Here is a 26,520-nt window from a genome sequence, read left to right as displayed (position 1 = left end):
GTTTGTACATGTTTCTTTACGTGACTTTATACAGGGCATACAAAGGAGACAATCTAACACAGCCCAGATATACCAAGTCTGTAACAAAGCACAGACACCCAACAGAAGATTTACTGGCAGAGATACTAAATATAGATGTTAGCAGGACTGGAGGGGAAAACAGAAGGAAATAGATAGAAAGGTGTCATTTTAGGCATACATTTCTGCTGAAACAGAATGAAAATGTTTCTTTCTAAAGCACAATGTATCAGAAAAGTATAGAACCAGGCATCTATGTTACATTTCTGCATGTTGAAATAAGAAGTATTTGATATCACGGCGAAGACAGTAAATGCATGTTTATAACAATGTAATTGTATTTATGTTAACCTCAAAAACAAAACAAAAATCATGCATTATCTTAAAATGACATACTGCAATGGTCTATTTATGAGAAAATCCAAAGAGGGAATGTTTACTTGAATTACAGTGCATTCGGAAAGTATTCAGACCCCTTCACTTTTTCCACATTTTGTTATGTTACAGCCTTATTCTAAATGTTTTTGTTTATTTGTATTATCTCATCATTTCTACATACAATTCTCATCAACCTACACACAATAACCCATAATGACAATTCAAAAACAGGTTTTTAGTAAAGGGACCTGAATACGTACGTAAATGTGATATTTCCGTTTTTTTTTTGGGGGGGGGGCAAAAATGTCTAAAAACCTGTTTTTGCTTTGTCATTATGGGGTATTGTACTGTACAGTGCATATGGAAAGTATTCAGACCCCTTGACTTTTCCACATTTTGTTACGTTACAGCCTTATTCTAAAATGGATTAAATCGTTTTTTTCCTCATCAATCTACACACAAAACCTCATGATGACAAAACAAAAACAGGTTTTTAGAAATATCACATTGACATAAGTATTCAAACCCTATACTCAGTACATTGTTGAAGCAACTTTGGCAGCGATTACAGCCTTGGCATTCAGGCCAAAGAGTTCCATCTTGTTCCTCATGGTCTGAGTCCATTAGGTGCCTTTCAGCAAACTCCAAGCAAGGTGTCATGTGCCATTTACTGAGTAGTGGCTTCCGTCTGGCCACTCTACCGTAAAGGCCTGATTGGTGGAGTGCTGCAGAGATGGTTGTCCTTCTGGAAGGTTCTCCCATCTCCACAGAAGAACTCTAGAGCTCTGTCAGAGTGACCACCTGGTTCTTGGTCACCTCCCTGACCAAGGCACTTCAGCCCCCAATTGCTCAGTTTGGCCGTGCGGCCAGCTCTAGGAGGAGTCTTGGTGGTTCCAAATTTCTTCCATTTAAGAATGATGGAGTCCACTGTGTTCTTGGGGACCTTCGATGCTGCAGAAGTTTTTTGTTACCCTTCCCAGATCTGTGCCTCGACACAATCTTATCTTAGAGCTCTACGGACAATTCCTTGGACCTCATGGCTTGGTTATTGTCTGACATGCACTGTCAACTATGGAACCTTAAATCAAGTCCAATCAAGTCAATGTACCATAGGTGGACTCCAATCAAGTTGATGAAACATCTCAAGGATGATCAATGGAAAACGGATGCACCTGAGCTCAATTTCTAGTCTCATCACAAAGGGTCTGAATACCTATGTAAATAAGGTATTTCTGTTTTTATATTTAATAAATCTGCACACATTTCTAAACCCCTGTTTTCGCTTAGTCATTATGGGGTTTTGTGTGTACAGTCGTGGCCAAAAGTTTTGAGAATGATACAAATATTAATTTTCACAAAGTCTGCTGCCTCAGTTTGTATGATGGCAGTTTGCATATACTCCAGAATATTATGAAGAGTGATCAGATGAATTGCAATTAATTGCAAAGTCCCTCTTTGCCATGCAAATGAACTGAATCCCCAAAAAACATTTCCACTGCCACAAAAGGACCAGCTGACATCATGTCAGTGATTCTCTCGTTAACACAGATGTGAGTGTTGATGAGGACAAGGCTGGAGATCACTCTGTCATGCTGATTGAGTTTGAATAACAGACTGGAAGCTTCAAAAGGAGGGTGGTGCTTGGAATCATTGTTCTTCCTCTGTCAATCATGGTTACCTGCAAGGAAACACGTGCCGTCATCATTGCTTTGCACAAAAAGGGTTTCACAGGCAAGGATATTGCTGCCAGTAAGATTGCAACTAAATCAACCATTTATCGGATCATCAAGAACTTCAAGGAGAGCGGTTCAATTGTTGTGAAGAAGGCTTCAGGGCGCCCAAGAAAGTCCAGTAAGCGCCAGGACCATCTCCTAAAGTTGATTCAGCTGCGGGATCAGGGCACCACCAGTACAGAGCTTGCTCAGGAATGGCAGCAGGCAGGTGTGAGTGCATCTGCACGCACAGTGAGGCGAAGACTTTTGGAGGAAGGCCTGGTGTCAAGAAGGGCAGCAAAGAAGCCACTTCTCTCCAGAAAAAACATCAGGGACAGACTGATATTCTGCAAAAGGTACAGGGATTGGACTGCTGAGGACTGGGGTAAAGTCATTTTCTCTGATGAATCCCCTTTCCGATTGTTTGGGGCATCCCGAAATAAGCTTGTCCGGAGAAGACAAGGTGAGCGCTACCATCAGTCCTGTGTCATGCAAACTGTAAAGCATCCTGAGACCATTCATGCATGGGGTTGCTTCTCAGCCAAGGGAGTGGGCTCACTCACAATTTTGCCTAAGAACACAGCCATGAATAAAGAATGGTACCAACACATCCTACGAGAACAACTTCTCCCAACCATCCAGGAACAGTTTGGTGACGAACAATGCCTTTTCCAGCATGATGGAGCACCTTGCCATAAGGCAAAAGTGATAACTAAGTGGCTCAGGGGAACAAAACATCAATATTTTGGGTCCATGGCCAGGAAACTCCCCAGACCTTAATCCCATTGAGAACTTGTGGTCAATCCTCAAGAGGCGGGTGGACAAACAAAAACCCACAAATTCTGACAAACTCCAAGCATTGATTATGCAAGAATGGGCTGCCATCAGTTAGGATGTGGCCCAGAAGTTAATTGACAGCATGCCAGGGTGGATTACAGAGGTCGTGAAATAGAAGGGTCAACACTGCAAATATTGACTCTGCATCAACTTCATGTAATTGTCAATAAATGCCTTTGACACTTATGAAATGCTTGTAATTATATTCCATAGTAACATCTGACAAAAATATCTAAAGACACTGAAGCAGCAGACTTTGTGGAAATTAATATTTGTGTCATTCTCAACATTTTTGGCCACGACTGTAGATCGAAAGCTGTAACGTAAAACAAAATGTAGAAAAAGGGAAGGGGTCTGAATAGTTTCCGAATGCACTATATAACTAAGCTTCAATATTATTTTGATGATTTGGTTAGGCTACATTTGCTAAGAATCTATGTGCATGTGAAACAGAATCACTTCAGTCCCTATCCTTGCCCCAACCTGGGCTCAAACCAGGGACCCTCTGCCAACATCGACAACAGTCACTCAAGAAGCATCGTTACCTATCACTCACTCAACGTCAGCAAAACAAAGGAGCTGATTGTAGACATCAGGAGGAACCAGGTTGAGCACGCCCCCATCTTCATCAACGGAGCCGCTGTGGAGACGGTCAAAAATGTCAAGTTCCTCGGCGTACACATCTCCTAGGAGCTAAAATGGTCAAACCAGACGGAATCCGTGGTGAAGAAGGCACGACAGCGACTCTTCAACTTCAGGATGTTGAAGAAATTTGGCCTGTCCCCGAGGGCCTTCACAGTGTTCTCCGGAGCATCATCAAGAGCATACTGTCGAGCTGCATCACAGCCTGGTACGGCATATCCACACGCTCAGCCGAAAGTACCATTGGGTGCCTACTGCCTGCCCTCCAGGACACCTACTACAACACCAGGTGTCGCAGGAAGGCCAAGAAAATCATCAGGGACCTCAGCCACCCGAGCCACGGCCAGTTATCCCCGCTTCTATAACCCCTGCTGCTCCCCCATTAGAACCCCCCAACAGACATCTACCCTGCCCCCGATGGACATTTATCATGCTGAATAGCCACCACTACTTCCTTCTCCGCAACAACCCCAGCAGCTGGGCAGAGCCCAACTGAGTGATCCAGGTCAACAGCATCAATGTAACAGTTTGTCTTCCATCCCTGTCCTTGCCCCAACCTGGGCTCGGACCAGGGACCCTCTGAATACATCAACACCTGCCTCCCACGAAGCATCATTACCTATCACTCCACAAAAGCAGCGGCCCTTGCAGAGAAAGGGAAACAACTACTTCAAGGTCTCAGAGGGAGTGACGTCACTGATTGAAACACAACTAGCGCGCACCATAACTACGTAGCCATTTCACACCAGTTACACATGCAGTAAAATCAATTACTTTATGGATGAAGGCAAACTGGTCAGGACAAGAGACACAACAGTGAGCAGTTCAGACATACGAACAAACACCTGTTGTTGTGTTGAGCATATTGTTTTAGATTCCAAAATGTCTACCCAACTCAGATCTCTCTGCATCAAAGAAAGAAACTTGAAAGCCAAAACTGAACTGGAAATAAGTGCCCTGGTTTGCATTAGGGATAGTATCCTTTAATGTTGATGATATTTCAAAGGTTTAGGTGGGTTGAAAGTGAAAGTATGAAATAGATAAATTCAAAGGAAAGGCATGCAGGGCCTCACATCCACCAGGCCTCCTCAGGGGATCTTAGGATGAAACACACAGATCTTTCCCTCAAAATACTTATGCTAAAGTTTATTTTCACGTTGCGTTCTAATACTTAGTCATATATATATATATATATATATATATATATTATTTTTTTTTACTTAGTCACTTGAAATGAGACCGTAAAGAAATAACCTTAAGAATTTCTCCATGTGTATATACTGAAAGGTGTCTTCTTACAAAGACAAGGCAACATGACTTCTGTATACTTTATTTTATCACAGGTTTTAGCACTTAACACCAGCATACACAGTATTAACCCTTGCCTTGAAAATGACAACTTCCATTCTATCATCATTCGGTCACATTATTTGAGTACGAAATTTGGTTGTGAAATACGCAAATGTGCACATACAAAAGAACAGAATAAACTCATTCGATCCTTGGTTTTGGATTAACCTGCATCCTCGTTTTGTATTTTCCACCAGGAAATTCAGGACAGGACCAAAACAAATTGACCATTAATTATATTTATTTGGGAGAAGAATTTAGGTAGTAGTGCAGGCAGGGGAGGAGGAGTGGATGAATCTGGAGGCACCACAGTAACCAAACCCCTGGTGCCATCTGGTTGGCTAATCACCTCACACACACAACGGGCTCTTTTTTCACCCCTCAGCTCAGCACACCCTTTATTTTGTCTTTGTCTTTTATATACTCCTGCTGGACGCTCAGGTATACAGGAACGTCAGACAGGTAGAGAGGTAGAGAACGAGAGAAAGAGGGGGAGAGAGAGAGAAAGAAAGGGAGAAGGGAGAGAGAGAGTGAGATAGAGAAGCAAAAGAGAGAGCCGGAGAGAGAGTGAGGGAGAAGGATGGGAAAGTAGAGAGGAATAGAGGGAGGATGATATGTAAGAAATCTCTCCACATGAGAACTTGACATCTTAGTGAACTCCAGGTCCACGACACTGTGTGTGTGGGTGTGTCAGCATTCTTCCTACCTCTGTATTAATGAAGTACAGGGAACAGAAATCTGTCTGTGCTGAGAATATGTAAAAAAAGTAATGCAAAGTGTCAACTACCCATTCTCTCTCTCTCTCTCTCTCTCTCTCTCTCTCTCTCTCTCTCTCTCTCTCTCTCGCTATCAATTTTCAATTCAATTCAATTCAAAGGGCTTTGTTGGCATGGGAAACTTATGTTTACATTGTCAAAGCAAACGCAATAGACAATAAACAATAGGGATAAGAACAAGGGAAACACCTCTCTCTCTACGTCATTATTTTTCAAATCTCAACATCAATGAACTTAAACTGTCACTGAATAAATACTTTTTCTCTTCTCCTTGAAGTGCTCATGGCTTGTTCTCATCATTATATTCCATCTCTCAATAAATGTATCATAATATATTTGACATACACAATGGTTCACACGGGTTCAATTCCCTTGGTCCCCCCCCATTTCTAACACTGCCCATTGGTTCTCCAGTATCACGACAGTGCTATGGGTTCCTGACAAACAGAACCATTAAGAATGTCCAGAAGGGGAAACTCAATCACTTAATCTCTCAATCACAATACTCTTACTCCAGTAACAAAATTATGCCAATTGTATGATAACTGAACATATTAGTTCTTTCAGTTTTAGTGCAATGATGCAGCAGACATGATTGTCTATAAATGAAAGACACTGTCAAAACATGACAACGCACTGCTAAAATTAGCATCATCACAGTCTGTGGTATTCATTCTGTCCTGCATCTCTCTCTCTCTTTTTCAGTTCAATTCAAAGGGGCTTTATTGGCATGGGAAACGTGTTTGCATTGCCAAAGCAAGTGAAATAAACAATAAACAAAAGTGAGAAGACACAAAACAACATAAACAAAAAATTATTTGAAATGAACAGTAAACATCTCTCTCTCTCCACAACCTCCTCCTTCAAGCTATACAAATTACCTCAGGCTCTCATAGAGGAAAGGTAAGCACAACAGCCACAGACAGACCTGCACAACAGGACAGAGAAGCTTGGAGGGGATGTCAAAAACTACTCAAATACCTTTTGGCACGCAAGCAACACAGGCAAATGAATGACAGACAGGCCACATTATACACTGCAAAAATATTCATATAAAATCAGTAATTCAATAATGTGAGTTTTCCCTGTTGTGTTGTGCTTTTACTAGGGATGCACTTTAAATCAGTGAACACATTAGAATCGGCAGATATTAGCTAAAAATGCCAACATCGGTATCGGCCCAATGTGGCAGGGCTTGAAAACTATTACGGACTACAAAGGGAAACCCAGGCGTGAGCTGCCCAGTGACGCGAGCCTACCAGACGAGCTAAATGCCTTTTATGCTCGCTTCAGGTCAACATTCACAAAGCCGCTGGGCCAGACGGATTACCAGGACGTGTACTCAAAGCATGCGCGGACTAACTGTCAAGTGTCTTCACTGACATTTTCAACCTCTCCCTGACCAAGTCTGTAATACCCACATGTTTCAAGCAGACCACCATAGTCCCTGTGCCCAAGGAAGCAAAGGTAACCTGCCTAAATGGTTACCGCCACGTGGTAGCAATGAAGTGCTTTGAAAGGCTGGTCATGGCTCACATCAACAGCATCCTCCCGGACACCCTAGACCCACTCCAATTCGCATATCGCCCCAACAGATCCACAGATGACGCAATCTCAATCGCACTCCACACTGCCCTTTCTCACCTGGACAAAAGGAACACCTATGTGAGAATGCTGCTCATTGACTACAGCTCAGCCTTCAACACCATAGTGACCACGAAGCTCATCACTAAGCTAAGGACTCTGGGACTTAACACCTAACCTTGCAACTGGATCCTGGACTTGCTGACGGGCCGCCCCCAGGTGGTAAGAGTGGGCAACAACACATCTGCCATGCTGATCCTTAACACTGGGGCCCCTCAGGGGTGTATACTTAGTCCCCTCCTGTATTCCCTGTTCACTCACGATCATGTGGCCAAACACGACTCCAACACCATCATTAAGTTTGCTGACGACACAACAGTGGTAGGCCTGATCACCAAAAACGATGAGATGGCCTATAGGGAGGTCAGAGAACTGGCAGTGTGGTGCCAGGACAACAACCTCTCCCTCAATGTGAGCAAGACAAAGGAGCTGATCGTGGACTACAGGAAAAGGCGGACCGAACAGGCCCCCATTAACATCGACAGGGCAGTAGTGGAGTGGGTCGAGAGTTTCAAGTTCCTTGGTCTCCACATCACTAACAAACTATCATGGTCCAAACATACCAAGACAGTCATGAAGAGGGCATAACAAAACCTCAGGAGACTGAAAAGATTTGGCATTGGCCCCCAGATCCTCAAACGGTTCTACAGCTGCACCATCAAGAGCATCCTGACCGGTTGCATCACCTCCTGGTATAGAAACTGCTGGGCATCTGACCATAAGTCGCTACAGAGGGTAGTGCGAACGGCCCAGTACATCACTGGGGCCAAGCTTCCTGCCATCCAGGACCTACAATTGAAGTCGGAAGTTTACATACTCTTAGGTTGGAGTCATTAAAACTCGCTTTTCAACCACTCCACAAATCTCTTGTTAACAAACTATAGTTTGGCAAGTCGGCTAGGATATCTACTTTGTGCCTGATACAAGTAATGTTTCCAACAATTGTTTACAGAAAGATTATTTCACTTATAATTCACTGTATCACAATTCCAGTGGGTCAGAAGTTTACATACACTAAGTTGTGCCTTTAAACAGCTTGGAAAATTCCAGAATATGAACATGCTAATTGACATCATTCGATTCATTTGGAGGTGTACCTGTGGATGTATTTCAAGGCCAACCTTCAAACCCAGTGCCTCTTTGCTTGACATCATGGGAAAATCAAAAGAAATCAGCCAAGACCTCAGAAAGAAATTGTAGACCTCCACAAGTCTGGTTCATCCTTGGGAGTAATTTCCAAACGCCTGAAGGTACCAAGTTCATCTGTACAAATAATAGTGCGCAAGTATAAACACCATGGGACAACGCAGCCATCATACCGCTCAGGAAGGAGACGTGTAAAATGTAAAATGAGATGACTTACTTTGGTGCGAGAAGTGCAAATCAATCCTAGAACAACAGCAAAGAACCTTGTGATGATGCTGGAGGAAACAGGTACAAAAGTATCTATAACCACAGTAAAACGAGTCCTATATCGAGATAACCTGAAAGGCCGCTAAGCGTAGGAAGAAGCCTCTCCTCCAAGAACCGCCATAAAAAAAGCCAGACTACAGTCTGCAGTTGCACATTGGGACAAAGATCGTACTTTTTGGAGAAATGTCCTCTGGTCTGATAAAACAAAAATAGTACTGTTTGGCCATAATGACCATCGTTATGTTTGGAGGAAAAAGGGGGAGGCTTGCAAGCCGAAGTACACCATCCCAACCGTGAAGCACAGGGGTGGCAGCATCATGTTGTGGGGGTGCTTTGCTGCAGGAGGGACTGGTGCAGGGAAATTATGTGGATATATTGAAGCAACATCTCGAAGACATCAGTCAGGAAAGTAAGGCTTGGTCGCAAATGGGTCTTCCAAATTGGCAATGACCCCAAGCATACTTCCAAAGTTGTGGCAAAAAGGCTTAAGGACAACAAAGTCAAGGTATTGGAGTGGCCGTCACAAAGCCCTGACCTCAATCCTATAGAAAATATGTGGGCAGAACTGAAAAAGTGTGTGTGAGCAAGGAGGCCTACAAACCTGACTCAGTTACACAAGCTCTGTCAAGAGGAATGGGCCAAAATTCACCCAACTTATTGTGGGAAGTTTTGGGGAAGGCTACCTGAAACGTTTGACCCAAGTTAAACAATTTAAATGCAATGCTACCAAATACTAATTGAGTGTATGTAAACTTCTGACCCATTGGGAATGTGATGAAAGAAATAAAAGCTGAAATAAATCATTCTCTCTACATTTATTCTGACATTTCACAGTCTTAAAATAAAGTGATGATCCTAACTGACCTAACACAGGGAATTTTTACTAGGATTAAATGTCAAGAATTGTGAAAAACTGAGTTTAACTGTACTTGGCTAAGGTGTATGTAAACTTCCGAATTCAACTGTATATAATAGGCGGTGTCTGAGGAAAGGCCATAAAATTGTCAGAGACTCCAGCCACCCAAGTTATAGACTGTTTTCTCTGCTACCGCACGGCAAGCGGTACTGGAGCAGCAAGTCTAGGACCAAAAGGCTCCTCAACAACTTCTACCCCCAAGCCATAAGACTGCTGAACAATTCATAAAAATCGCCACAGGCCAATTTACATTGACCCCCCCCACCTTGTACACTGCTGCTACTCTCTGTTTGTTTGTTACCTATGTATAGTCACTTTGCCCCCACCTACATGTACAGATTACCTCAACTAGCCTGTACTCCTGCACACTGACTCGGTACCAGTGCCCCTGTATATAGCCTCGATATTGTTATTCTTATTGTGCTACTTTTTATTACTACTTTTATTTTAGCCTACTTGGTAAACAATTTCTTCTTCTTGAACTGCACTGTTGGTTAAGGGCTTGTAACTAAGCATTTCACGGTAAAGTCTACACTTGTTGTATTCAGTGCATGTGGCAAATAAAGTTTGATTTGATTTGATGTCTAGTTTAACGCCAATGTGCAAAACCGATGTCAAAGCTGACGTGCATACCTATATAACGTAGGTACATGACGTAATCACACCACGTAAAATGTTGCGCTACACGTGCAACACAGCACTCCTAAACTAGCCCACACAATGTCTGCTGTGTGGTTTGAGCAGTCAACAAGTCGAGCAGTCATTTAAAAAGAGTAAGAAAATTTCAGCGAGGCAACTCAAAGGCAAAATCCATTAATGCCGAGTTAATGGAATTCATTGCCCTTGACAATCAACCATTCTCTGTCGTGGATGATGTTGGCTTTCGTCGACCTTGTCGAGCACCGGTAGACATTACCAAGTGCACTATTTTTCAGATGTTGCCCTACCGGAGTTACACAGTAATAGCGTGACTGCTATTAGCTTCAAGACATATATACTATGGAACGTCGTTTGGGTTTTTGCGTGTCCAAAAAGATACACATCAAATAACAATATTTGACGCTTAAAATAATAATAATAAGCTAGCACCAATATAACCAGCCTGAAAACAATGACCAGTAAAAACTGCAGTCATTTGCATTATTCTTAGCAATGATTTAGGAATCCTTGTGAGTAAGTATTAGCTAGGTTGCCACTTGTTGTTTGCCTATTGAAATTGAACTTCAGTTCATGAAAATAAATAACTAGCCAGCTACTTAACCCTGTTGCCCAAAGCTAATGTTATAAGCAGCCAGCTAGCTTCATCTGGCTACTGATGCTCGACCAGACCGGGTTATGTGTTGTGAAGCTAGCCACAATAAGGATTAGGCACAATAGTGGAATTTGCAGTTTGCCTTCATAATAAAAGTAACTATTTGAAAATGATGCAGAAGGTTACAATTGGTGGAATCATGCCATATTTAGACTGGATAATGTTAAACAAGGTTAGAATGTGAAGCAATGAAATGGGCTATCAGTCTACTCGTTGACACCCACAAAACATAACTGTGAACAGTTTACACAAATATTAGCATTGTAGCTCTTATCGCGGGACTGTGACTGTGTGAAATCACCTCCCCAGTCAGCCTGTTGTCTGTATTGACATTCCTATTTCACTGTACAGCTTTACCTAAGGATTGGGGATCAATGAAATGGGGTACCAGTCTACTCAATACCAAATATATTTTTTCTCAACGTCCTCCTCAGAGTTATCAGACTCCAAAACATCCACGCAGTATTGTTTTTCCTCGGGAATAGTGTTCAATACACATAGGTTGACAATAAATGTGGCTCAATTCACAGTTGTTTCAGAGTCTTGCAATAAGAGCTACGATGCTAATGCTCTCTGAGTGTCACTGAGTAGACTGATAGCCAATGTCATTGATCCACAATCCATAGGTAAGTCTGTACAGTGAAATAAGTATGCCCCCAATTCAATTCTAAAGTATAATACATCCAGTGAGATTTCAACAGATTTTTGTCAAATGAACAAATTATTGTCTTTTGTTGATTTTATATAACAACATTCCAACCTCGTTTAGCATGATCTATTCAATTATGGGATAATTCTACTATTTGTATTTATTTGATTCACTGTCAATGACATACTTTTATTTTGAAGGCTAACCGCAAAGTCCACTCTTGTGGCTAATCCTTATTGTGGCTAGCTTCACATAGATGGGTCCTACCACCATTAATCAAATAAGAACTGTCTTATAAATTAGGGTTATTTTTGATGATGACACCCAGCTATATAGTTAGCTAGCTAACTATAGCTACTAAAACAGATTATGTCGTGTTGCTATGTTTTGGGGGAAGAACATTGTTTGCATCCATGAGCTAGCTGGCTTTTTTTTTATGACCAGCACAGTTGGTGCACGAGACAACTTTACCAGCATCATAGCATACGTATCGATGAATCGTTGTGACATATGAAATACGAGTGATAGTGTAATCTATATGTAATAACTACGTAAAAAAATGGATGAACGCGTAATTTATTATGTGACGTGCAGTCATATTCAGGTCCTGATTGGTCAACAAGCTTATTTGACACGTCTTATAGTGCTGACACGTCAAATAGTGTTATTTGAAACATCAAATAGTGTTATTTTACGTGTATTTTCTTTGACACGCAAAGACCCAAACGGCGTTCCAAAGAAATTCTGGTTGAGAATGAAACGACTGAAAAAATGAACAATGAAACAGCACAGCAAGTAAGTGAAAGAAAAAGGTTTTGATTATGTTTTACTGGTAATGGGGACATACGGAAATGCCAACAAAATAACGTTTTGGTCAGTGTGGTGTATGTGTGTAACCTTTATTAAACTAGACAAGTCAGTTAAGAACAAATTCTTATTTACAATGCCAGCCTACCCCTGCCAAATCCAGACGACGCTGGGCCAATTGTGCGCCGCCCTATGGGACTCCCAATCACGGCCGGATGTGATATAGCCTGGATTTGAACCAGGGGCTGTAGTGAAATGCAGTGCCTTAGTCCATGTGTGTGTGTTAACTATTTAACTGTACTAGAATGCTTAAAAGGCCGCAACATTTTTTTTTATATCGGTTATCGGTATCGTTTTTTTTTGTTGGCAAGGAAAATATCAGATATCAGTATCGGCCAAAAATGTCATATCGGCGCATCACTAGTTTTTACAGTAAAAAGACTATGTGTAAAAGCATCCAAGAGCCACATAACCAACCCTGAAATGTGCAGAATTTGAAAAGCTGAGGAGATACAGTGGGGTCCGAAATGCTTGACACCCTTGATAAAGATGAGCAATAACTAAAATAATTTAAATACTCAGTTATATCGCATGCTCAAAATAATACAATAAAACAATTTGTATCAAAGATCATACTCCCAAGACATGCTAACCTCTTTACCATTACCAATAACAGGGAGATTAGCGTGTCTTGGGGGTATGATCTTTGACCCTCTGTAACTTTCTCACTCTCAATGATTTACTATTCATTCAGGATAATCCGTAATCATGGTAACATCCACATTAATGTAGAAGTGTTTAGAAACATATTCTATTCTTATTTACAATAAAAGTGACTCCAAAATGACACAATACATTATTTACCATTAATTTCTATTGGGCACAAAATAATCTGAAACACAACCAAAACAAACTGCAAATGCATCCAACAAGCTTGTAGAGTCACAAGCTTGATGTAGTCATTGTGTGCTAGGAATATGGGACTAAACACTAAACTTTTGACTATTTTATTTATAAGAATCTTGAGGGGTGTCAATAATTTTGACCCCTACCTTTTTTAGAAAGAAAAATATTAGTTGTTAAACAAAATCTTGTTCTCTGTGCAATTGTATTAGTATAAAATAATATAATTTCCCAATTTGTTTTGCATACAATATAGCTCAGTATTTGAATTATTTATTTCAGTAAGTCATTATTGCTCATCTTTATCAAGGTTGTCAATAATTTCAGACCCCACTGTACATCTTAATCGTAATTTAGTTAAGTTAAATAAAACACCTTACAATATCAAGTTCCATTTGAAATCATGTCAAGACATTAATATTAATATTAATTGCATAGCTCTAATGTAGGCATAGGCTACATTCATATTCCAGAGAGAGACTAAAATGCTGTAAATGATGGTGACCTGTCACTTCATCAGAACAACTATTAAAACACATGATTGCATTTCTCTCTCGCCTATTTGTAATGAAACGATTCTGACTACAGCATCATTTATCAAATATTTTAGGTGTTGCATTAATAGAACCCAATAGCTTTGGCTTTGATCTTGTATTGTGTTTCTTTTGAACGCAACATTTATGCTAGTAGGGCTATTTGACCAAGAAGGAGAGTGATGAAGTGCTGCATCAGATGACCTGGCCTCCACAATCACTTGAACTCAACCCAATTGAGATGGTTTGGGATCAGTTGGACCTCAGAGTAAAGGAAAAGCAGCCAACAAGTGCTCAGCATATGTGAGAACTCCTTCAAGTTGGAAAAACATTCCAGGTGAACCTGGTTGAGAGAATGCCAAGAGTGTGCAAAGCTGTCATCAAGGAAAAGGGTGGCTACTTTGAAGAATCTCAAATATATTTTGATTTGTTTAACACTTTTTTGGTTAATACATGATTCCATATGTGTTATTTCATAGTTTTGATGTCTTCACTATTATTCTACAATGTACAAAATAGTAAAAATAAAGAAAAACCCTTGAATGAGTAGGTGTGTCCAAACTTCTGACTGGTGCTGTATGTTGTAACAACATTGTAATATCTAGTTAATAGTTAGGCTATAAAACACATTTTCACTCTTGCATTCGTGGTACAATGTATATATTTTATATTACAACGGTTCATAATGTCAAACCCTGACATGATTTGTAGCGTTTCAATTGCAGATTGATTATTGTTGGCTACAACGACTCAGTATTATAAATGTAATATAAGTGTTGTTTGGCTATTCATAGTATGGGAAAAGTAAGCATCGTCACAATGGTGGGGTTTTTCAAGGGGTGGGGCAACTGTGCCTTTCATTAAAAAAAAAATGAAAAATACTTTGCCAAACTAACGCGGCTGCGTAGACAATAGATACTTGATTTTACACTATTGATATATCACTGTTCATTGACAACCATGCTGAAAATGAGACTGAAATCAGTTAAGGCTACACTGAATAACACATTATCCTTCTCCCTCTTCTTCTCCCCGCCCCCACCTATTCGGGATTCACATTTATGCACATTCGCTCAACACTGTCCCAATACGGTACAGTTACTCATAAAAGTTTGTATCCACTATTGACTTTTTCTGACTGATCATAATCCTATCGACATCCTTTCTCTCTATGGTGTAACTCCCATATAGGAAATAAAAAATGCATATTAAGGATGCATATATGCCCAGACCATCGAATAGCCGTTTTTACACATACCACTGTGGGGGTGCAAAATAGTGAGCAGCAATTTTCTCTACAAAGACTTAAGTTTATTTTGTAGACTTTGTTTTTCAAGGACACTGTATAAGCTACTGTCATGCTCTACATAGGTTTCTGTCGCAACTGATACAGTGGCGTAATGCCCTACTGGGTGACCGAGAGCGCAAGAAAAACAGAAAATCCTGAATGGGTTTACCTTTTTGCTGTTTCTGCTGTTATAGCCGATGTATGGATTGATATCTGCCCTTGGCGGTACAGAGAGCAGCATTTTCTCGGCGCTATGTCCAGTGCGGCGAGTACAGCCCAGGCTGCCAGCTGACGTCAGCAGCTCGGGAAGCTTGGGAGCGATGCAAGTCCCGCTGCCGCCAATGCTGCTGTCGCGGCCAAGCGGTGCTTTTTCACACGTCTGGGTCCTAGCGCGCCAATATCAACAGTCTATGGAACGGTTACTGATAAACGAAACATAAGATGGAACGGTTACTGAATGAACGAAACATAAAGACTGTAGGGCTATGTTGGGGAAGCAATTGCTATGTTGGGGCGGCAGGTTGCCTAGTGGTTAGAGCGTTGGACTAGTAACTGGAAGGTTGCAAGATCGAATCCCCGAGCAGACAAGGTACAAATCTGTCATTCTACCCCAAACAAGGCAGTTAACCCACTGTTCCTAGGCTGTCATTGAAAATAAGAATTTGTTCTTAACCGACTTGCCTAGTTAAATAAAGGTAAAATAAAAACTGAAAATATAGTTTAGGGCTAAGTATGGGATGGGGATGGCTAAATCAGAGAAAAAAAGTATAATATATATATTTTTTAATCCTACCAAATTAGTGCAAAATGCTGGTCAGCAGAGCAGAGAAGAATAATACAGCACCATCTTCCCGTAGCCGTGGCAATTATCTTGGGCTGATTATCTCAGGCAATTCAGAAAGCTGATTAGGGACCTTATTACTGATGAATATGTTTTTTTATGACCGTGTTGTTCTTCCTGCTTGCATTTTGTATTTATATTTTCATGTGTGTATTTTATGTAATTTATGTAATTCAGGGCTCATCTGTAAAAGAGACATTGGTCTCAGTATAACACCCCTTTTAAAAAATATGCTTGCATGTGTGTATGAGTGCATGCATAGCCTAGTGTGTGTGAGCGAGAGTGTGTCACTGTGTCTGTGTCTCAGAGATGTAGGCTGTCTGTCTGCCTGACAGCTGTTGGGTTGGAGCATACCACTGACTGGCTGCAGACAGGGACTCACAACACAAGTGACATTGTTGCACTCAGCAAAACCCCGGTCTGGCACAGCCAGTCGTTTTGACGATGCTAACATTGTTTGGACAGCAACAGGCCCGTTGCTAAGAAACCCCCTCCTATCCCAGTGTTTTGCTCGTAAATCCAAACTGATTACATCTAAGGTGCCCAAGTATTGTCTGTGTGTTTGTATAGTGTATATGTGTATGTGTGTGTGTTTATGAAAGTGTGTGCACAAGTGAGAGATACATTTGTATTATTTAGTATTTTATAAGGATTCTGGGGTCCAAACAGGAAACAAAACACAACAAATAAAATACATACAATGCATAATATACATAACACTACATAATACAATACAATGCAAAATACAAATACAAACTGTATACAAATGTCTATCTCTTCACAGTCCTCGTCGTGCCATAAGGTGTTCTTTTATCTGTTCGTTTTTAATCTATTTTTATTGCTAGCTTGAGTTTCCTGGGGTGGAAAAGTTCCATTTAGTCATGACTTTATTTAATACTGTGTTTCCCAGACTTTGTTCTGGAACTGGGGACTGTGAAGAGGCTAAATGTCTTGTGTGGTACTGATGAGTATCCGAACTGTGTGCTAACTGCTTGAACAGACAGTTTGGTACCTTTAATCCATCAACACCTCGCACAAAGACCAATAGTGAGCAGTCAATCTCTTCTCAACTTTGAGCCAGGAGAGACTGACATGCAAACCACTGACATTCACTCTCCATGTACATCCAAGTGCAATACCTGCTGCTCTGTTCTGGACCAAGTGCAGTTTTCCTATGTCCTTCTTTGCCACACATGACCACACAACAAGGCAGTAGTCCAGGTGCGACAAAACTAGGGCCTGTAGAACCTGCCTGGTGGATTTAGATGTGAAGAAAGTTGAGCAACACCTTATCATGGATTGACTTCTTCCTCATTTAGCAACCATTGAGTCTATATGGTTTGACCACGACAGCTTGCTATCCAGGGTTACACCCAGCAGTCTCCTCAGCTTGCTCAATCGCCACATTATTCAGTAATAGATCTAGATGACGTTTAAGGTTGAGTGAGTGATATGTCCCAAAAACAATGTTTTTAGTTTGAGATATTTAGCACCAGCCTACTGCTAGTTACCCATTGTAAAACTGACTGGAGCTCTATGTTAAGGGTGCCAGTTATTTATTTTACTGTCATAGCTGTTTTGTATACAGTTGAGTCTCATCAGCGTACAGTGCATTACAGTGCATGTCTTTCATTATTTGGTCCATTATTGTAACGGCTGTCGTAGAGAGGGGACCAAAGCACAGCGTGTTGATTGCTCACAGCGTGTTGATTAGTCATGATGAATATTTATTTTAACTCAGAACACTAAAGAAAAAATAACAAAGAGAAAACGAAAGCGCACAGTTCTGTCAGGTACAGAAAACTAAACAGAAGACAACTACCCACAAACACAGATGGGAAAAAAAAACCCTACTTAAGTATGATCTCCAATTAGAGACAACGAGAACCAGCTGCCTCTAATTGGAGATCATCCACCCAAAAAACAACATAGAAATAGAAAACTAGAACCTATACATAGATATACAAAACATAGAAAAAAACACAACACCCCCTGTCATGCCCTGACCTACTCTACCACAGAAAATAACATCTTACTATGGTCAGGACGTGACAGTTATACATGGACATGAAGGCTCAGGGTTTGTTGTTTGGATGTCATGCCTAAGTTTGCTAATCTTGTCAATAAAAAAGGGATTCATGTGGTTGGCAATATTGAAGGATTTTGTTATGAACAATAGTAATGTGCTGGTTGACTCATAACCCTCAGTTCCCACGGTTATATCTGCGGGCCGGACGGGTTTAGGGACATTAAATAAAGAGAAACAATAACTTTAAAAATCCATAAATGTATCATTCTTGTGCAATTCATATAGGCTACATTGATGCATAAGCCTAAGCTTTAGGGCTTAACTGTACGTGCGCCAAATAACCAACACAGCCAATCGCCAAATAATGCTTCTGGGAATGGGCATTGGGAAGCCACAGAGGCAAAATGGACATTGTCGAAGTTTAATTAAATAATACAAAAGTTGCGAAAGCAGAGTTGACAATAAAGAGAACAGATACCCAGAAAAGTAATGTTTGGAAAATATTTGGTGAAGTGATAAAAGCAGTGCTGGCTATGTGTAGTTTACCTTTATTTAACTAGGCAAGTCAGTTAATTAAGAACAAATGCTTATTTACTATGACCGCCTACACCGGCCAAACCCAGACGAATTGTGTGCCACCCTATGGGAATCCCAATTACAACCGGTTGTGATACAGCCTGGAATCAAACCTGGGTCTGTAGTGATGCCTCTAGCACTGAGATACAGTGCCTTAGACCACTGCGCCAGTCCGGGAGGCCTTGTGAGGTGCTGTACAAATTCGACAGTCACAAGATGGGACTTCAAACAGGCCCATGGCATGTCAAGGGAACTGTAGCCTACTGTTTAGATGGGTTAAGTGGAAACTGAAATCTGGACACTGACTGAAGGTCTATAACTTCTCACATAGCCATAATAATAACTCCTGCAGAATTAAGCATTTCTTGCAGTAAAATGATACACAACATTTGGACTTGAGAAAAGGAGTGGACAAATATGGTTTATTTCTTTCTGCATCTTCAGAGAATGCACTGCTCAGTTAGATGCCATCTGTAGAGGTGCTGTCTTCATCATAAAAGCTGATAGTACTTCAACCACATAAAATATGCATGGAAGCCCAACTGAAATCTCATCAGAAACATATTGGGTCGTTTTCACAGCTTTCTTTTTCCTTACAACCGGTCAAACTGATGTCATTCAGACATTTTGCACAGAAAATCTTTTCAGTTTTTTGTTGTTGTTGCTTTATTGTATTTTCTCCCCAGTCCCTAAATGTCTTCACTCCGCAAAAGATGACAGAGAAAACTTACAGATGTCAAGTAAATTAAAGCTCTCATTCTATCGATCTATTACATTATTCTGTCACGACTTCCGCCGAAGTCGGCTCCTCTCCTTGTTCAGGCGTCGTTCGGCGGTCAACGTCACCGGCTTTCTCGCCATCGCCGCTCAACCTTTTCATCGTTCTATTTGTTTTGTCTTGTTCCCTGCACACCTGGCTTACATTCTCTAATCACACTGCATGTATTTATTCTTCTGTTCCCCCCCCATGTCTTTGTGTGGAATTGTTGTGTTACGTGTTTAGTGTGATGCGCTAGACTGGTTTTCCCCCGGGTATCGTATTTTGACCCGTTGTATGTATTTGTCATACATTTGTATATTTGTGAGTGTTTTCGCGCTTGTTTACTTTTACCTGTGGCAGGAGGTTTTTGGACGCAATTACGTCTGTCTTTTATGCCTCTGCCAAATAAAGTGTGCCTGATCACAACTCACTGCTCTCCTGCAACTGACTTTGTACCAGTACCGCACAACCTTGACATATTCTGTTGAGCAAGGGTTTATTTAGTCTTCTAGGGCAACATATAATGACAAAAGAGAGACATATCTAAATCAGGCAGCAACAAAAAAATCCTGCACCCCCTGTCAAAAAATCGTTCTGCTGTCTTTTACTTTAGCCTATACTGCATTTTCTAGATTTGCAGGATAGGGTTGGGTGCAGGCCTCAGATTTTCACTTCATCACATATAGTCGGGTGGTTGCGGATGGGTTATTAGCATTTGCGGGTGGGTGCGGGTGAACAAACAGCTGACCCACACCCCCACTAATGAACAACCCATCTGTCTCAATGAAGGATGGAGCTTAGCTTTTTTGCGTAGAATTTCATTTAAGGTACTCCAGAGTTTTTTACTATCATTCTTTATATCATGTATCTTTGTTCCATGGTTTAGTTTCTTCTTCTTTTTGTTAAGTTACATGATTTCTCAGTTTACTGTATGTTTGCCAATCTGCTGTGTTCTCAGACTTATTTGCTATTCCCTTTGCCTCATCACTCTCAGCCATACAGTTTTCCAATTCATCATCTATCCATGGGGATTTGGCAGTTCTAACAGTCAGTTTCTTGATGGGCGCAGGCCTATCAGTAACCGGATAAAGCAATTTCATAAACACTTCAAGTGCATCGTCAGGTTGTTCTGTAACGCTTGGACGTCGTGGGTGTGGAGTCAGGCGCAGGAGGCAGAAAAATGTTTGGTACAATATATATATATATATATTATATATATATATTTAATAAGTACCACAAAAGAGGAAAAATGCCCAAACACAACAGGGCGTAACAAATCCAAAGTCCAACACGATACACAACACGAACACAGTGAAAACACGTAACAAGCCCGCACACAGAACAGGTGGAGAGGCGGGCTTAAATAATATCACTAATTAACTAACAGAACACAGGTGTAACTAGTAAAGACATGACTAACAGAAAAACGAAAAGGGGATCGATGGCAGCTAGTAGGCCGGTGACGACGACCGCCGAGCGCCACCCGAACAGGGAGAGGAACTACCTTCGGCAGTAGTCGTGACATGTTCCTCATTACATACATGAGACCAACAAATATTATTCACATCTTTGACATGGGAATCATTGTAAAACCTATTGTATGATCGCTTATACACAATTTTAGGTCCAGTCTTTGGAATCTTGTTTTTCTTCGATATGGCTATTATACACTGCTCAAAAAAATAAAGGGAACACTTAAACAACACAATGTAACTCCAAGTCAATCACACTTCTGTGAAATCAAACTGTCCACTTAGGAAGTAACACTGATTGACAATAAATGTCAAATGCTGTTGTGCAAATGGAATAGACAACAGGTGGAAATTATAGGCAATTAGCAAGACACCCCCAATAAAGCAGTGGTTCTGCAGGTGGGGACCACAGACCACTTCTCAGTTCCTATGCTTCCTGGCTGATGTTTTGGTCACTTTTGAATGCTGGCGGTGCTTTCACTCTAGTGGTAGCATGACATGGAGTCTACAACCCACACAAGTGGCTCAGGTAGTGCAGCTCATCCAGGATGGCACATCAATGCGAGCTGTGGCAAGAAGGTTTGCTGTGTCTGTCAGCGTAGTGTCCAGAGCATGGAGGCGCTACCAGGAGACAGGCCAGTACATCAGGAGACGTGGAGGAGGCCGGAGGAGGGCAACAACCCAGCAGCAGGACCGCTACCTCCGCCTTTGTGCAAGGAGGAGCAGGAGGAGCACTGCGAGAGCCCTGCAAAATGACCTCCAGCAAGCCACAAATGTGCATGTGTCTGCTCAAACGGTCAGAAACAGACTCCATGAGGGTGGTATGAGGGCCCGACGTCCACAGGTGGGGGTTGTGCTTACAGCCCAACACCGTGCAGGACGTTTGGCATTTGCCAGAGAACACCAAGATTGGCAAATTCGCCACTGGCGCCCTGTGCTATTCACAGATGAAAGCAGGTTCACACTGAGCACGTGACAGACGTGACAGTCTGGAGATGCCGTGGAGAACGTTCTGCTGCCTGCAACATCCTCCAGCATGACCGGTTTGGCGGTGGGCCAGTCATGGTGTGGGGTGGCATTTCTTTGGGGGGCCGCACAGCCCTCCATGTGCTCGCCAGAGGTAGCCTGGCTGCGATTAGGTACCGAGATGAGATCCTCAGACCCCTTGTGAGACCATATGCTGGTGCTGTTGGCCCTGGGTTCCTCCTAATGCAAGACAATGCTAGACCTCATGTGGCTGGCGTGTGTCAGCAGTTCCTGCAAGAGGAAGGCATTGATGCTATGGACTGGCCCGCCCGTTCCCCAGACCTGAATCCAATTGAGCACATCTGGGACATCATGTCTCGCTCCATCCACCAACGCCACGTTGCACCACAGACTGTCCAGGAGTTGGCGGATGCTTTAGTCTAGGTCTGGGAGGAGATCCCTCAGGAGACCATCCGCCACCTCATCAGGAGCATGCCCAGGCGTTGTAGGGAGGTCATACAGGCACGTGGAGGCCACACACACTACTGAGCCTCATTTTGACTTGTTTTAAGAACATTACATCAAAGTTGGATTCGCCTGTAGTGTGGTTTTCCACTTTAATTTTGAGTGTGACTCCAAATCCAGACCTCCATGGGTTGATAAATTGGATTTCCATTGATTATTTTTGTGTGATTTTGTTGTCAGCACATTCAACTATGTAAAGAAAAAAGTATTTAATAAGATTATTTCTTTCATTCAGATCTAGGATGTGTTGTTTAAGTGTTCCCTTTATTTTTTTGAGCGGTATATTATGATCACTCAGGGGCGGAAATCCCGGGGGGGACGGGGGGGACACGACCCCCCCATCCTGGAAAAATATGATTTGTCCCCCCCAATATATCACTGAAATATAACTATGTAATTTAAATAATATTAATAATACGCAATGAAAGCAATTGTGCTGATTATAGACACTTAATAGCGCGTTTTTAAGTTTCAAAAGATTGCGACCCCCCCCCACCCTTTGCCTCACAATGGTTTGATCCACTGCCAGTTCCTTAGTTGGCAAGGTAACAGAGGGGTCGTATCCACTGTCTGAAAGGCACTCAATGAACGTAACTGACGTGAGGTCAATCCAGTCAATCGCGCACACACACTAGCTGTATATTCAGAGCTAGCGCGCAAATATTAACAATTAAGCTAGCTAGTACCTATTCCATTTATGTGGCCTCGTCAAAGATGGAATCTATGCTATCGTCAATTTATTCCAAGATCAGCACGCAGATGATGTAAGTTAGTGCTTCAAAGTCCCTGTGATAAGGTTAGCGATATTTTATTTTATTTATTTCACCTTTATTTAACCAGGTAGGCAAGTTGAGAACAAGTTCTCAAATAAACTGAAGTCCAAACTGAACAGAACTACACTCTCTTCTACCATTGTCTTAAATATATTTAATGGTCTCGTTGCAAAAGCTAAATTGTCGCAAGGGAACTTTTATTTATTTATTTTATTTCACCTTTATTTAACCCGGGTAGCAAAGATTATAGCAAACACCACTGAAACGGAATTGGTGCTCGCTAGCTTTGCAAATTCAGCTATTGTTGGAAGACAGCCAATATGAAACAAACTATTAAAATTACAAAAGGTTGCAGCATATGTTGGGTAAATGGTGAACTCATACAGCTGTCAACTCTTGTCATTTTAATCCGTTTCACATTTGCTAGCTACCTTTTAGATCGAAGCCCAAATAGAATGATAAAAGATAAGATGATAGAAACCCATCTCCTACTGTAAATAACCTACACACTGTGTGTGTGTGTGTAGCCAACCAGCCAGCCAGCCAGCCAGCCAGGTAGAAAAATGGCAGAAAAATAAAAGACGGACATCAGAGTATTTTTCAGTACACCAAAACACAAAGTAAGAACCCTAGTAGCCTAATATCTCAAAGACTAGTTGATAAAATGTTCATAAGAAAGAAATGAAATTCTAATGGAAATGTTTCACAATGATGTCATTAGGCAGAGCAGGCAACAGATGGCACACAGACAGCAGAGTTGGGGACAGATATGCAGGGACAGACTGGCAGAGACAGGGAGTCTCAGGTAAGTTTGTTGAGTCATTGTTTGGCAACATTATGAAAGGTTCTCAATTTTTTTTACTTGTAAAATAGGAACATAATTGGAAAATGCCATGGATACCCCCACTCTCAAATTAAACTGGTGACTGAACTAAGATTTGTTAAAGGCAATGGTATTGCTGTTGTGATTAGTTTAGTAGTTTTGGGTACCGGTAGTTAGGAGTACGGCAAACACCTTATTTCTTTGGTTCCGCAATATACATTTACCATATTACAATGTAGGCTATGTGTTACAGCACTACTTTTGGTGTCCCCCTCAGGAATTGCTCTTGAGAAAATGTCATGTAATTGTCCCCTCCAAAGTTGATATCAGATTTTCGCCCCTGTGATCACTACATCCGATGGGTGTGGATACTGCTGTAGAGCAGATTTCTGACGCATTACTAAAGCTGATCAATACATGTGGTTGATTTAGTTTCTGTTCTGTTTGTAAATACCCTGGAAGTTGACGGATAACCTGAACCAGATTGCAGGCATTGGTTACAGCATGAAGTTAATTCATTCTTTTTGAGTGGACAGCTTGATGACAACCAGGCAATATTTAGGTCACCAAGAAAATATACCTCTCAGTTGATATCACATGCATTATTGAGCATTTCACACATACAGTGTCTTTGGAATGTATTCAGACCCCTTGACTTTTTCCACATGAAAACAGGTTTTTAGAAATGTTTGCTAATTTATTAAAACAAAACACTGAAATACCTTATTTACATAAGTATTCAGACCCTGTGCTATGAGACTCGAAATTGAGCTTAGGTGCATCCTGTTTCCACTGATCATCCTTGAGATGTTCCAACAACTTGATTGGAGTCCACCTGTGTTAAATTCAATTGATTAGACATGATTTGGAAGGCACACACCTGTCTATATAAGCTCCCACAGTTGACAGTGCATGTCAGAGCAAAAACCAAACCATGAGGTGGAAGGAATTGTCTGTAGAGCTCCGAGACAGGATTTTGTCGAGGCACATATCTGGGGAAGGGTACTAAAACATTTCTGCAGCATTGAAGGTCCCCAAGAACACAATGGCCTCCATCATTCTTAAATGGAAGAAGTTTGTAACCACCAAGACTCTTCCTAAAGCTGGCCTCCTTGCCAAACTGAGCAATCGTGGGAGAAGGGCCTTGGCCAGGGAGGTGACCAAGAACCCGACGGTCACTGATAGAGCTCCAGACTTCCCCTGTGGAGATAGGAGAACCTTCTAGAAGGATAACCATCTCTGCAGCACTCCACCAATCAGGTATTTATGGTAGAGTGGCCAGACGGACGCCACTTCTGAGTAAAAGGCACATGACAGCCTGCTTGGAGTTTGACAAAAGGCACGTAAAGACTCTCAGACCATGAGAAACAAGATTCACTTCCTACGTGAATAGGCTTTAGGTGAGGCAGAGGAACATGTACAGTCGTGGCCAAAAGTTTTGAGAATGACACAAATATTAATTTTCACAAAGTCTGCTGCCTCAGTTTGTATGATGGCAGTTTGCATATACTCCAGAAAGTTATGAAGAGTGGTCAGATGAATTGCAATTAATTGTAAAGTCCCTCTTTGCCATGCAAATGAACTGAATCCCCAAAAAACATTTCCACTGCATTTCAGCCCTGCCACAAAAGGACCAGCTGACATCATGTCAGTGATTCTCTCGTTAACACAGATGTGAGTGTTGATGAGGACAAGGCTGGAGATCACTCTGTCATGCTGATTGAGTTCGAATAACAGACTGGAAGCTTCAAAAGGAGGGTGGTGCTTGGAATCATTGTTCTTCCTCTGTCAACCATGGTTACCTCAAGGAAACACGTGCCGTCATTATTGCTTTGCACAAAAAGGGCTTCACAGGCAAGGATATTGCTGCCAGTAAGATTGCACCAAAATCAACCATTTATCGGATCATCAAGAACTTCAAGGAGAGCAGTTCAATTGTTGTGAAGAAGGCTTCAGGGCGCCCAAGAAAGTCTAGCATGCGCCAGGACCATCTCCTAAAGTTGATTCAGCTGCGGGATCGGGGCACCACCAGTACAAAGCTTGCTCAGGAATGGTAGCAGGTAGGTGTGAGTGCATCTGCACGCACAGTGAGGCGAAGACTTTTGGAGGATGGCCTGGTTTCAAGAAGGGCAGCAAAGAAGCCACTTCTCTCCAGAAAAAAACATCAGGGACAGACTGATATTCTGCAAAAGGTACAGGGATTGGACTGCTGAGGACTGGGGTAAAGTCGTTTTCTCTGAAGAATCCCCTTTCCGATTGTTTGGGGCATCCGGAAAAAGCTTGTCCGGAGAAGACAAGGTGAGCGCTACCATCAGTCCTGTGTCATGCAAACAGTAAAGCATCCTGACACCATTCATGTGTGGGGTTGCTTCCCAGCGAAGGCAGTGGGCTCACTCATAATTTTGCCTAAGAACACAGCCATGAATAAAGAATGGTACCAACACATAATCCAACCATCCAGGAACAGTTTGGTGACGAACAATGCCTTTTCCAGCATGATGGAGCACCTTCCCATAAGGCAAAAGTGATAACTAAGTGGCTCGGGGAACAAAACATTGATATTTTGGGTCCATGGCC

At 41.8% G+C, this 26,520-nt stretch overlaps 1 protein-coding gene across 2 annotated transcripts in view; it reads right to left on the bottom strand.

The window, feature by feature from the left end:
- Positions 1 to 15,512, bottom strand: part of LOC106583304 (RNA-binding motif, single-stranded-interacting protein 2) — a 60,630-nt gene extending 45,118 nt beyond the window's left edge. The window contains exon 1 of one of the 2 annotated variants that reach the window (XM_045705116.2): positions 15,348 to 15,512. In XM_045705116.2, the coding sequence (XP_045561072.1) occupies positions 15,348 to 15,419 (72 nt within the window). In that variant the 5' untranslated portion in view covers positions 15,420 to 15,512. The remainder of the gene's footprint in view (positions 1 to 15,347) is intronic. The other variant, XM_014167343.3, reaches the window with a different exon arrangement.
- Between the last annotated feature and the right edge of the window lie 11,008 nt (positions 15,513 to 26,520).

Source organism: Salmo salar, chromosome 22 (genome assembly GCF_965601325.2).
Source record: "Salmo salar chromosome 22, fSalSal1, whole genome shotgun sequence".
In the NCBI taxonomy this organism is placed as follows: domain Eukaryota; kingdom Metazoa; phylum Chordata; class Actinopteri; order Salmoniformes; family Salmonidae; genus Salmo; species Salmo salar.
This window is presented reverse-complemented; position numbering and strand designations above follow the sequence as displayed.